General features: G+C 28.1%; 1 protein-coding gene across 1 annotated transcript; it reads left to right on the top strand.

Annotated features, from left to right (window-relative positions):
* The first annotated feature begins 7,243 nt into the window (after positions 1-7,243).
* Positions 7,244-11,191, top strand: LOC134835049 (fatty acyl-CoA reductase wat-like). The gene is made up of 8 exons (XM_063849901.1): positions 7,244-7,327; positions 8,163-8,286; positions 9,351-9,541; positions 9,598-10,243; positions 10,302-10,593; positions 10,651-10,744; positions 10,812-10,975; positions 11,039-11,191. Exons 2-8 carry the CDS (start codon positions 8,241-8,243, stop codon positions 11,139-11,141), a joined length of 1,536 nt encoding a protein of 511 aa, XP_063705971.1. The 5' UTR covers positions 7,244-7,327; positions 8,163-8,240; the 3' UTR covers positions 11,142-11,191.
* The last annotated feature ends 1,373 nt before the right edge of the window (positions 11,192-12,564 follow it).

The following is a 12,564-nucleotide window of genomic DNA, read 5'->3' on the forward strand; positions in this document are numbered from 1 at the left end:
AATAATTACTTAAAAAAATAAAGTACGTTAAAAAATCTCCATCCTTGTTAAATTTATAATTATTTAAATAAAAAAAAAAATCGAATGACTTATTGTTTAATTAATTTAATAAAAATACTTCATTTAAATTAAATGAGAACTCCAATAAAATTAATAAATATAATTGAACGTAAGATGTATAGAAAAAAAAAATGTTTTTATAAAAATAATTATTATAAATATAAATATTCCTATTTTTTTTTTGTTTTTAAGTTCCTCAAAATAAAAAATCCCTTCTAAAATTTACGAGTCACTTTCCACTTCTATGTCATTTTTTTTTTGTCATTTCATGATCTCGCTATTCCTATATTTATTATTTCTAATATTGTTATAGTTTTAGTTGGGATTTTTTCCGGATCAGAAAAAAAAATTATTATTTAGGTGATTTTCCACACAGATACACACAAAAAAAAAATGGAAACGAATAAGCACACAAAAAAATTGTAAATATTCTTGAAAAAAAAAATATAAATTTAAATAAATAAAATTAAAAAAAAAACATTTATTAAAGAACACACACACACACAATGGTATATTTGTATCTGAAAGTCTTTTTAGTGTATAAAGATGTTAAAGTATAAAAAACGTAAAAAAAAGTCTTAAATTAGTGATGGAGTAAATATTTAAAATTAAAGCTAAATTAATCGCGCATGTTTGTGTGAATCTCGGAAAAAAAATTATTTTAAATCAAAAAAATATCTTTTCTATTTGCCATACAGTAATCTTGCCTCTTTTTGTTTATTATTGGAAAAAAAAAATTTTTTTTTTAAAGAAAAACATCACAAATGAAATACTTTTTTGACTAAACATCATATTAATACAAGAATTTTAAACGAAACAAAAAAATGTTTTATTGGTGAAATTTTAAGAATATTTATATAGAGAAAAAAAACAAAAAAGTGGAACAAGTTACAGTTTTAAATATCAATGTCCTTTGATGGCTGTTTCATACCAGATTTATTCATAAAAGATGTCGCTAGAGACATCTTCAATAGACTTTTTTAGTCAGTTTGTATAAAAGAAAGAAACATTGAATGATGTTTAAAAATGGATGAATGATAAATAAAAAAAAAGTACATAACTATAGTTTAAAACGTAGAAAAAATTCACTTTCACAAAATAAATAGACAGCATTTTTTATTAGATAAGTGAATAAATGAAGATAAAAAACTTTGAAGGAGTTTAGAATTTTAAGAGAAACTCTGTAAGAAAAAAAAGTAAGAAAAAATCCCTTGATATAAATTAAATGAACACATTAAAAACCTAAAGAATTAAGTATCGACATTGTATTATTTATAAAAAAAAAGTAAATAACATTTATAATATAGGTATATTGAAATTATATAAAAATTTGTTTTTTTTTCTTTTCGGAACATTCGAGTAAGTATGATCTTCCGTTTTAAACCGTAAATTACTTTTTTTTTGGCAAGACGTCAATAAAATCAAAAATTACGTCAAGTCACAAATTTTTCTCGTTATAAAAATATTTCAATTGGTTCCAAAATTCACAACTCAGCGTTATTAATCTTCTTCACTCACAAAAAAAGCTTAATTGACCATCTTTGACGCAACAAGTTCAAGTACCTGCTATTTGGTATTCAGCCGAAGTAATCTTCAATTTTTCTCGTTTGTCCAAGTTCAAGTTCATCATGGCATTCACACATGTCACAAATTCGGTTAGGTATGTATATAAGTTAATTTATTTCTTCAAGTGTTCATGTAATTAACTCTCATCGTCATATTAGGTCATTTTTGCTTTGTTTTTGCTCTACTACATTAAACCAGGAAATTATTCATGCACGAAACTTTTTTTTTTGTAAATGTCCAAAGTTTCGCAGATATTTGTCGATGAACCGTAAAAACTTATTTATGAAGCAAGAACTTGATTTCAAAACAAAGTTCGATGAAGCATGAAAGGTTCTTGTTCATGTAAAAAATATTATCATGGCGAACGAGAACTTTCTCCAATGTTCAGCTGTGCCACGCAGAAGAAAGTATCGTTCAAGGTAACACATGTTATTGTCCTAATAATTGTGAATGGCCTTGTGCGTCTGCATTCCTCAACTACTCAAACAACACTTTTGAAAATCACACTCTTGATTTTAACATAAATATTGTTAACCTATTTTATGATGTATCATCATCATCTTAAAGTCAATATTTCAATATATCGCTCCAATGTAATTGCTAAAGTTTGAATGAGTATTAACACTTGTCACCCACAGATATTACATTAATGAAAGAGATTCATATTCGTAGAACATTTCGTAATGAAGCAATGATAAAGGAGGTTTGCAGGATGAATCGCATATGGGCAGTTTTGGCGAATTTTTTTATGTTTGGGTAGTTTTGGTAGAAAAAATGATTCTCAAATTGATAGTTTCAACTGCTATATTAAAGCTTATGTTTCATGTAAGAGATCCTGTTCTTCCATAGATGTTAGAGCATATCTTTCTAATACCATGTCTGAAGCATCTTTATTATTTGTCTGAAATCTTCATCATCGATGTATCATAGAAAAGATTTTTTGAAGATTATTTTTAAAATATGAGGTCTTGGAGAATATCAGAGCTCTGTAGGATGATTTCGCCTTGAGGATGGAATCTTCTTCTTCTTTGCTTTATTAAAATTATTTGTCTTAAAACTACACAATGTTCGTCTTGGTTTCAATTAATCAAGTTTAGCATTATTTTAACTCTAAAAGGACCGCAGTCGTTGCCTTTGCTCTTGTCGCTATTCATCTTCCGTAAGCCCTTAAAATTCTCTTCTTTTTTGCATATGTTAATATAATTTGTTAATAGATGATATTCATATGAGATGCTAATTCAATATGACGCTTGAAGATAAGAAATTTTTTCTATGTACAGAATCTGTGTGCTTTAATACCCTTGAACAAAAGGCATCATGAATAATTCTTCGTATCTCATTCAATTTAATAAAAACCCGCTGTTAAGGTTCCAATTGAGTTAACACAGGATTTCAAGACGTTTCCTTTGCAGTTTTTTACTTCAACTTTTGCAATATGTACTCTCATTAATTTCAATTTTATATTTGGTTAATTTTTTTTTATCCAAGTTTGATACAATATTTTTTCTGAATCGTTTTAATTCCTGTAATTATTTACATATATTTATTTTATTATTATTTTATTCATTAAATTGCAAATTTAACTCACCTTTTTATGTTCTTCATTTAACTTTGGTTCACTTACTCCATATATGCGGTTTCTCCTATATGACATTTACTTCACAAAATTTCATCAAATTTAACGGCTAAAAAAATAAATAAAAGAGGACAAACCATTTTGTACTGTTGCAATCACTAATTTCTAATTATTTTGATTGTCAAAGGTGTGTTTATCATTTTTTTTAAATTTTTGCCATGCATTTTTACACAAAAAAAAATATTTGCATAACAATTTCACTTTCTTTCAATATTATTTAATGTTACCATTATTTGTACAGCACCTTTTCGACGTGACTTGCTTGCCCGATTAGCATTATGATGACCCATGCCAAAAGAAATTTATTACAATATTTTTTTATTACCGCATCGCATATTTTTCTAAAGGGTTTGAAGCTAAGTCAATACAACGACGACGACGACGACAAGGAAGCCATATGGTTCGACGCTAAGTGATTGATAATTTCATGACACACAAAGAAAAATCGTGCTTGAACTGCAACTCGGAGTCTCGTGAAAAAAAAATGATATAATTGCGCCGAGTATGTTTTAAAGGAATTTTTATGGTAGGGGTAACAATTGCATTTGCATTTTATCATAATAAATTTTTTGTAGATGAGTAACAATAGATATTGTTGATGACATGAGATTATCACGATAAGTAAATTATTAGCTTGTCATCGATCGATATTTATTCATGCAATGAACCTTGGAAGGTGCTGCGGTTTGGGCGAATAAGTTGTGTTTTTCAGGAAAACCCTTAGGTTAGGTTAGGTTTGAGAATGCATCACCGCGGTCCGAAGACCTATTGTGACCTATTGAAAACTCTTCGTCGAAAAGTTCATCGAAAAATATTTCTGAGAAGATGAACACGAATGCGGTAATGTTTGAATTAATGTTTTAAGATAATAAATATTCCAAGGTGATTCAATAGTACGAGCCAGAGAGACGTTGATTAGACAAATAGAACTCAAGGCGAATTTTTGTCTGTTTTTGCCGTTGGGTGTGTATGTATTAATTATCAATCGATTAAGCGTTTTTACAGAGAAGTAATAAGTAATTGCTTAGCTTTGTAGTACTTGGGGTGTACTTGAATCGTAATTTGTTCCGCATGAAGCACATGCTTAAAGTTTCTCTTGAAAAAAAGGACCTTTTCATGAAATTTAGAGGGTAAAAGATTCATCCAGGCCATTAACTCACATATTTTAAATCGATTTTAAGCGAATTTCAGAAGCTTTAAGATATACTGACGTACTTAAACCAATTCTGATGATCATCTTTAGTATAAAAAAATCTTCTTTCAAGTATCCGGCTTCCTTCATTAATTTCACAAAAAATTCAGTTCGTGGATTTTATCACAGTATCTCAATGACTAATGGAAAAAATTTTATTGTTTTAATTTTTTTTCTTACCTGCATCCGTAAGTTCATCAATCTTCTCTACATCATCCGGAAATTTTGGAAGGCTTCTTTCCTGCTGCTTCTCACGCGATCGTTCTGTCCAAGTTCAAGCTCACGCGATTTCACGTTAGAGGCTATTTTTAATAGCAACCAAGTAGCTATTATTAGAAGCTTCGAAAGCATACAATCTTCACGCGAACAGCGACACTTATTGCTCGCGAGATACTTGAATTGAAACAATGAATTTCTCATTATTCAACAAATCTGTCATGTAATTGCAAATTTATGCATATCAATCAGCACTTTAGCTAATGAATCTTATATCATAGTTTATGACAATTCCATTTGGACGACACATTGTAATAATATTGTATAATATCGTCGTCACCTTGCTTTTGACTACACATTTGAAAACATTGAAAGTCATGCTCGCACGTTGTTGTCGCTCGTCTAATTAGTTTATAATTTCAGGAATGTCGAAAAATTTTGTGGTTTTGCAGAAAAGAATCGAATCCGGTTCAGAAAACCAAAAATATTCAAATAAAGAAACAAGAAATGAGTTCAAAGTGCTTACAAGTAATTGCACTTGCAACTTTTATCGGTTTACGTTGCAAATAAACTTTTTATTGCAGTGTGACAAAATAATAGCTTCAATCGAACAAAAGACATTTTGCGAGTATAAGAAACGAACCTATTTCTGGGTTAAGGTTTGTAGTTAAAATCTCACTGAATAATTGCGTTGTAATGAGATTAATAAGTTACTGTTCATTACTGACCTCAACATGTATGATGACAATTTTTTTTCTTTTCAAAGTTTTTTTTTCTTTGAAGTTTACGATATAATGGAGTAAATATTTGTGTATGAGATGACGGAATGATAGATTTTTTTTTAGAGGAGGTGAACTTTAGGCTACAGCAATTTACGTTTGTAAATTTGACCGAACAAACAAAAGTTTACAAGTTGTACTTGACTTTGAGTAAGGTTGGAGTCTGAAGCGTTTTCATCAAAGCTCAGGTTTTTTGTTTGTTTGGTTTTTGTATTTGCGTGAGATTAGTGTGAACCGTAATGACCTTTAATAGTTGTTTGAACGGAAATTCGAATAGAAGATGAATAGTACAGATACTCCCTCTTAAGAATTGAACTACATTTGATACTTTTTCGAACAAGTTCCTCGAATGAATTTCCTTTAGTTTTGAATCCACTGATTTTGATTTGAGGAAAAAGTTCACGTTGAACTTGAATTAGAAGTATGGAGATTGAAATTAAACTTAGAACTGAATTCAAAGAGAGTAAAATTACTCCTTAAGAAAATTTTTTAAATGGAGTTAGCAAAACTACTTGTGAGTTTAATTCTACTCTCTGCGCAATTCAACTTCTTTAGCAATTTAACTTCTTAAGCAATTTTACTCCTTGAGTAATTTTGCTCCTTGAACAATTTCATTCCTTGAGCAATTTCACTCTTTGAGCAATTTTACTCCTTGAGCAATTTTACTCCTTGAGCAATTTTACTCCTTGAGCAATTTTACTCCTTGAGAAATTTTACTCCCTGAGCAGTTTTACTCCCTGAGCAGTTTTACTCCCTGAGCAGTTTTACTTCTTGAGCAGTTTTACTTCCTGAGCAATTTTACTCCCTGAGCAATTTTTCATCAACTTCCTTTAAAATTGATAAAAAATTGTAAACTGGGAGTAAAATAGTTTCTTATTGAAACTGGTAACTCCTTTTAAAGTTAAATCAATCCCTTTAGAGTTGAAAACCTCAGGAGTAAATTTACTCTCTCCAATCAATAAGGAGTAAATGCAATCAATTTGTTTGGAAAGGACATAAATTGATCAAAATACAATTGAACTAAAACTTGATATGTTTTTTTCTCATCAAAGAGATCTCTAAACAAATTTTGAGCTTTTTTACTCCCGTCTTTCGAATTGGGAGCAAAAAAATTGAACATTTGTGTAATTTGATGAGAAAAAAAATGCATTTCAGTTCCATTGTCCTTTGATACGCAGTGTCAATGCGACGTAAAATTAATGATGGGTTTTTTATGCAATTTATATCCCGTCATTAACTTACCTGATGAACAATTTATCATTCGCATATCTTTTCTCTGGTATCTCTCGTTGACTTACAAGTCTTGTTTATTTTTCTATTAAATTTGCACTATTTCTCTTTCTTTTGTATTCGTTGCACGTTTATTGACGTCAGTGTCTTCTTTTGTACAAACACTGGTTTGCATCTTCAACTGGATTAACATCAACGGGTTCTTGATGAAATTTTAATTTTTTTTTTTTGCTTTGTGAAACGTGAAACGGTTAGTAATCAACACGGTGTTGCTTAGACCGGAGTAAAGTTGAATTTCTATGAGAAAAGTGTGTTTGCAAAAAAAAGAAACAAGAAATGTAGACGAATCGTCGAATTGTGTGACGTCAACAATGTTTACACCACATAGCTAATGTTTACATAGTTTAACATTGTGCCAACTACACATAACGCCGTACAAGTCAGAATATAATTCAAATAATTTCTGCTGTTTGATGTTCAAACACACAATATGATGTAAAGTAATAAGTTGTAGTTGAGGTATAATTGAAAAGTTTTTGATGTGCGATTCAGTTTTGAATACGACTTTGACGCGACAAGACCTCTTCTTTTGGACATTCGCGAAGGTTACACACGTTTTTGGAAATAAAAAAAATATTAATAAAAAAGGTTGGTCAATTTTTTTTGGACAAAATTCCATTTTAGATTTAGCGCAAGAAATATTTAATACGCAAAAAAATATTTCCGCAAAAAATCGTCTGGCAAGTTGAGTGACACAAAAATTATTTAAATTTTTATAAAAAATTAAAAAAAAAAACTAAAATGCTATAAAAATAAAGTGAACACTATAAAATCTTACGATTATTATAAAAAAAAATTAACAGTGATTAGAATTAAATTATCGAAAAAAATGAAATTACCATAGTTATGAAATTTATGCTGAAGTGATGGTCAAAAAAAATTTATAAATAGATTAATGAGGTGTTAAAAGTAAAAAAATGCATAAAAAAACAAAGACTAATTAATTTAATTAAATTAAAAAAAAAATATGCAAAATTCTAAGACTTATAAAAAATCATTAACGGGAGTTGAACTTCATTAGGTTTAATGAAGTATCACAAAATATATTTACAGAGGAACGAACTTTCAAATTTTGATTGATGGACATTAAAAATAAAAATGCTAATTATTTTTTTGCATTCTAAAAAATTAAATCCATGTGCGCAAAAAATTCTTGAATTCTTTTATGTTCTTATGTTCTCTTTTTTGTCAATAAATTATAAATATCAGTGAAGAAGAATTAATTTTGAAAAAATATCACAAAAAATTAAACTGACGTCAAAGAATTTTTAAAACTTAAATTCAATTTGATTAAGTGATCTTTTAAATAATTCATCGAAAAAAAAAATTTTTAACAAAAAAAAAATCACTTGCTCATCTTAATGACTATTCAACAAAAAAAAAGCCAAGGTATTCTAATGGTTTGTGTAAATTTACTTTTTAGCGACTTCACATGAGAAAATAAGGATCTAATTATCGGAATATTACATTAGCGACTGTGAATTACAAAAATAAATAAAATATGGTTGCGTCACACGAATATCTTACAGAAATGGATACCCAACAATGTAAGTATTTTTTTTAAATAATTTTTTCTTTGGAATTTTATCGAAGATGTGAAAAGTTTATCAATTAACAAAAATTAATTAATTCTAAAATTTCATTAAAAAAGTGATAAAAAAAATATAAGTAAATTTTTAGTTAAATTTGTTGATAAGGGTTAGCTGAATTTTGAAAAAAAAATTAATTAAAAAAAATTAAATTAAATTAATTTTAATAAAAAAAAATCTAATAATTTTAGGTAAAAAAAATAATTAATTTTTATTTAAAAAATTATAAAAAAAATAAATTTAAAAAATTTTTAATTAATTATAATTAAAAAACAATAAATAATTTCAATGAAAAAAATTTAATTTAATTAATTTTTTTTAATTAATAAATTAAATTAAATTTAAAAAAAATAATTAATTTTTATTAAAAAAAAAATAAATAAATTATTTTAATTAAAAAAAAAATAATTAATTTTTATTAAATAATTTTTATTATTTTTTATTAAAAAAAAATTAAATTTTTAAATTTAATTAAATAAAGAAAATTAATTAATTTTTATTAAAAAAAAATAACTTTAATTCAAAATTTTTAGAAAAATATATGAAAAAATAATTTATTTGATAAAATCTTTAACAAATTATAAAATTCTCACATTTTAAATGAATTTTAATATAAGGAAAAAATTTACAAAAAATATTGAAATTATTTTTTTTTTAAATTACGATGAAATCCTTCGATACAATTAATTTTCAATTACTTGTTGATTTATCATCAAATTATCAACAATAAACTTATTATCAATAATTTATTGTATTTCATCTGTTTTCGCACAGTAGCGAACATTGACTCGAATGCGTAATAAATAACATACATTTAATTAAAAATAGTTCCGTACCTACTTGAAGTTCAGTGTTAATTGAAAAAAAAAATCTGTATGTGACAAAACGCCGCATTGGAGGTCACGCAAAATTTCACTTTGTCGCTTAACATTGATCTATTGATATAGAATTCAAGGAAATGAATTACTGTGCATCGACTAAGTGAAATTAAAAACTCGTTTTTTTTTTGTTTTTAATTTTAGTTATGGGCTCTCCAATTCAAGAATTTTACAAAAACAAGGCGATTTTTATGACCGGCGCAACAGGGTTTCTGGGAAAAATTATCATGGACAAACTCTTGAGGACATGTGACATTGAATGCTTCTACATTTTGATTCGTAATAAGAAAGGCAAGGGAATGCATTCACGGATTGAAGAAATTTTCGATGATGCTGTAAGTGAAAATTTTAAAATTATTTTTAAAAAAATTAAAAATTTACCTTTTTTCAGTTATTTAATCGTTTAAAACGAGAAAAACCCAAGTTTCGCAGTAAGATTGTCGGAATTTCGGGAGATTGTATCTTGCCTGGTTTGGGAATTAGTCCAACGGATCGTGAATTGCTTCGAAGAGAAGTCAATGTTGTATTTCATGTCGCAGCAACGGTTCGTTTTGATGAAAAACTTAAAATTGCCTTGGGCATTAACGTCAATGGAACGAAGGAAGTTGTTCAGTTATGCAAAGAAGTGAAGAATTTGAGTGCGTTTATTCATGTATCAACTGCTTATGCCAATTGTAATCGCAATAAGATCGACGAAACCTTCTACAAACCCAAAATCACGGGAGAAAATGCTATAAAATTGTCAGAATGTCTCGACGAGAAAACTTTGGACACAATTACGCCGGAACTCACGAAAGGCTTCCCCAATACTTACACATTTACGAAAAATTTGGCTGAAGATTACGTTAAAACGCATGCTCAAGGACTTCCGTGTGTGGTTTTCAGACCTGCTATCGTAATCCCAACGTCGAGAGAACCTGTTGTTGGATGGATTGACAATCATTTCGGACCTACGGGAATTATTGTCGGAGTTGGCGCCGGACTTTTACGCGTTATTTACGTTGATAAAAATTTAAATGCTGAAATTGTGCCAGTTGGTGAGTTTTTTCTTATGCCCTTGGATGACCTTGAACTTTAATATTGAATTTTCTTTAGATATGTGCGTTAATTCATTACTCGCCGCCGCTTGGGATATTGGAACAACGAAACGCGATGATATTCCAGTTTATAATTACACAACTTCGCCAGAAAATCCAATCACATGGGACACGTATAATCGTTTGGGCATCGAGCATGGCAGTAAAATACCAACTCTGAAAGCCATTTGGTACTACACAATTACACTAACAGGCTCTTATCCGATGGCTTTGCTGCTGCAATTCTTCTACCATTTGATTCCAGCTTTCTTTATGGACTTGGGACTCATGTTTTCGGGCAAAAAACCAAAGTAAGACAAACATTTTTTGTACCAAAGTCATTAAGTTTAACTCTTTTGTTGTTTTAGAATGGTTAAAATTTATCAAAAAATCCATAAATTTTGTGATGTCATCTCTTATTTCAACACGCGACAATGGTATTTTACAAATTCAAATGTTATGGTGAGTTGAAAAAAATTTCAAATAAATATTTTTATGATTGAAATTTTTGATAAAAATTCAAAAATAGGCTCTTTGGAAGAAATTAGATGCAAAAGACAAACAAATATTCTACTTTGATATGAGTGACCTTGATTGGGATAACTTTACAAAAGAGTCAATTTATGGTATTAGGCAATATCTGATGAAGGATGATCCTTCGACAATTCCTGACGCCATTAAACGAATGAAAAAGTAAGATTTTGTTATTTTTTTTTTGAAAATTATTAATTTTAATTTTTTTTTTCTCTTTTTAAGACTTAAAATTCTGCATTATATCGTCGTTTACGCCTCGAATGCGTTCTTATTGTATTTAGCATATTTGTTACTTTTTAAATTTTACTCGATATTTTTTATGTAAAGTACTCAGCATTGGTAAATTTTAGTTGTAGAATTCATCAAACTCTTATGTACAAGATATTTATTATTATAATTAGTTGATAGTTGATTTTTTTAATTCAATTGAATAAATTACTATTTTAAGTTCATACCTTTCTTATAAAAAAGTTCAAAATTAAAAAAAAATTAAAGCAGTAGCGTAGGTATTATTTTAAGGGTTAACAGGTGCGTAGCGACAAAGGGTGCTTAAAGGGCAAAGAAATTAAATTTTTGGAATACATATTCAACAGAATACATCATATAAGAAAAATAAGACTTTATTGTAAGTATATAACATAAAAACTTCGGAGATTATTTGAAGTAAGTAATTTTCAGACAAGTCGATATTCCACTATTTTCAGAAAACATTAAAACTTACGAAATTAGAAACAGTTTACGAAATAAGAAAAGTATCTAAATCGCTTCATTGAGGCATATTTACAATTCGTTATTGATAATGATGATATAGATTATATTTTGCTCAACTAAAATTAATCAACAAATAATATAATCCTGTCTCCGAACAGGCAAGACGTGAAAATCTTGAAGTGAGAGAAGTTTTAGTGCAACATTAAATTGGAAAAACCATCTGCTCACATAAATGTTTATCGCCAACAAATAAATTGAGCATTGAGAAATTGAAATTGACATTTATTTGATAGTTTAAAAGAAATCATGAGATGTTCCTTGGTTCACATTAAAAGACTTGTTTTTCTACAGGCTGATTGATGCACGTGTTCTTTGGAGTAGTTCATAGATATTGATGAGCAGAAACTAATATTACATTATAATGTAAAATGTATTGTAAGAAAGGCACAAATCTGATCTATTTGAAATCTGAATTGTTAAATTAGATAATAATCATAAGCAAGTTTGGGAAAAATATACAAATGCATATCTTTTTTCAGTCGATCTATCGAAAAACTAAAAATAGGGAAATCCGTTTCATTTGAGCCCAACTTCATTTTGCATATTCCGCATATTTTGACTTTTAGCGCATATTTTTTCAATAAATTAATATTTTTTTTTTGCATATTTACAATTTTAAATTCATATTTTAAGAGTCAAAAACGCTTTTTTACAGCATATTTTTGCCAAACTCAATCATAAGCTTTTCCTTGGTCTTTTTCTTAGACAGTTTTATTTACTTATTGAAAAAAAAACTTCATACCAAATTAAAAAAAATAAATTTTTTAACTGACAAAAAAACCAATCATATCGCGGTTTATGATACATTTTCCATTCCATTTGATTAATTTCACAAGTTAATAATATTTTTCAAACCGTCATTAAATTAAATTTTCATTCAGATGTCAAAACCGAATACTCAAACACTCATACTTGACATCTCTACATTACATGCGACACGCACTTTTGACACCCTTAGTAAGTCAGTTACAATTCGC

The sequence above is a fragment of the Culicoides brevitarsis genome, chromosome 3 (assembly GCF_036172545.1).
Source record: "Culicoides brevitarsis isolate CSIRO-B50_1 chromosome 3, AGI_CSIRO_Cbre_v1, whole genome shotgun sequence".
Classification (NCBI taxonomy): Eukaryota; Metazoa; Arthropoda; class Insecta; order Diptera; family Ceratopogonidae; genus Culicoides; species Culicoides brevitarsis.

Coding starts and splice junctions, on each gene's coding strand:
- LOC134835049 (XM_063849901.1), top strand. CDS start 8,241: ATGGTTGCGTCACACGAATATCTTACAGAAATGGATACCCAACAAT. Junction 10,244..10,301: donor TGCTGAAATTGTGCCAGTTG/GTGAGTTTTTTC, acceptor AATTTTCTTTAG/ATATGTGCGTTAATTCATTA. Junction 10,976..11,038: donor GCCATTAAACGAATGAAAAA/GTAAGATTTTGT, acceptor TCTCTTTTTAAG/ACTTAAAATTCTGCATTATA.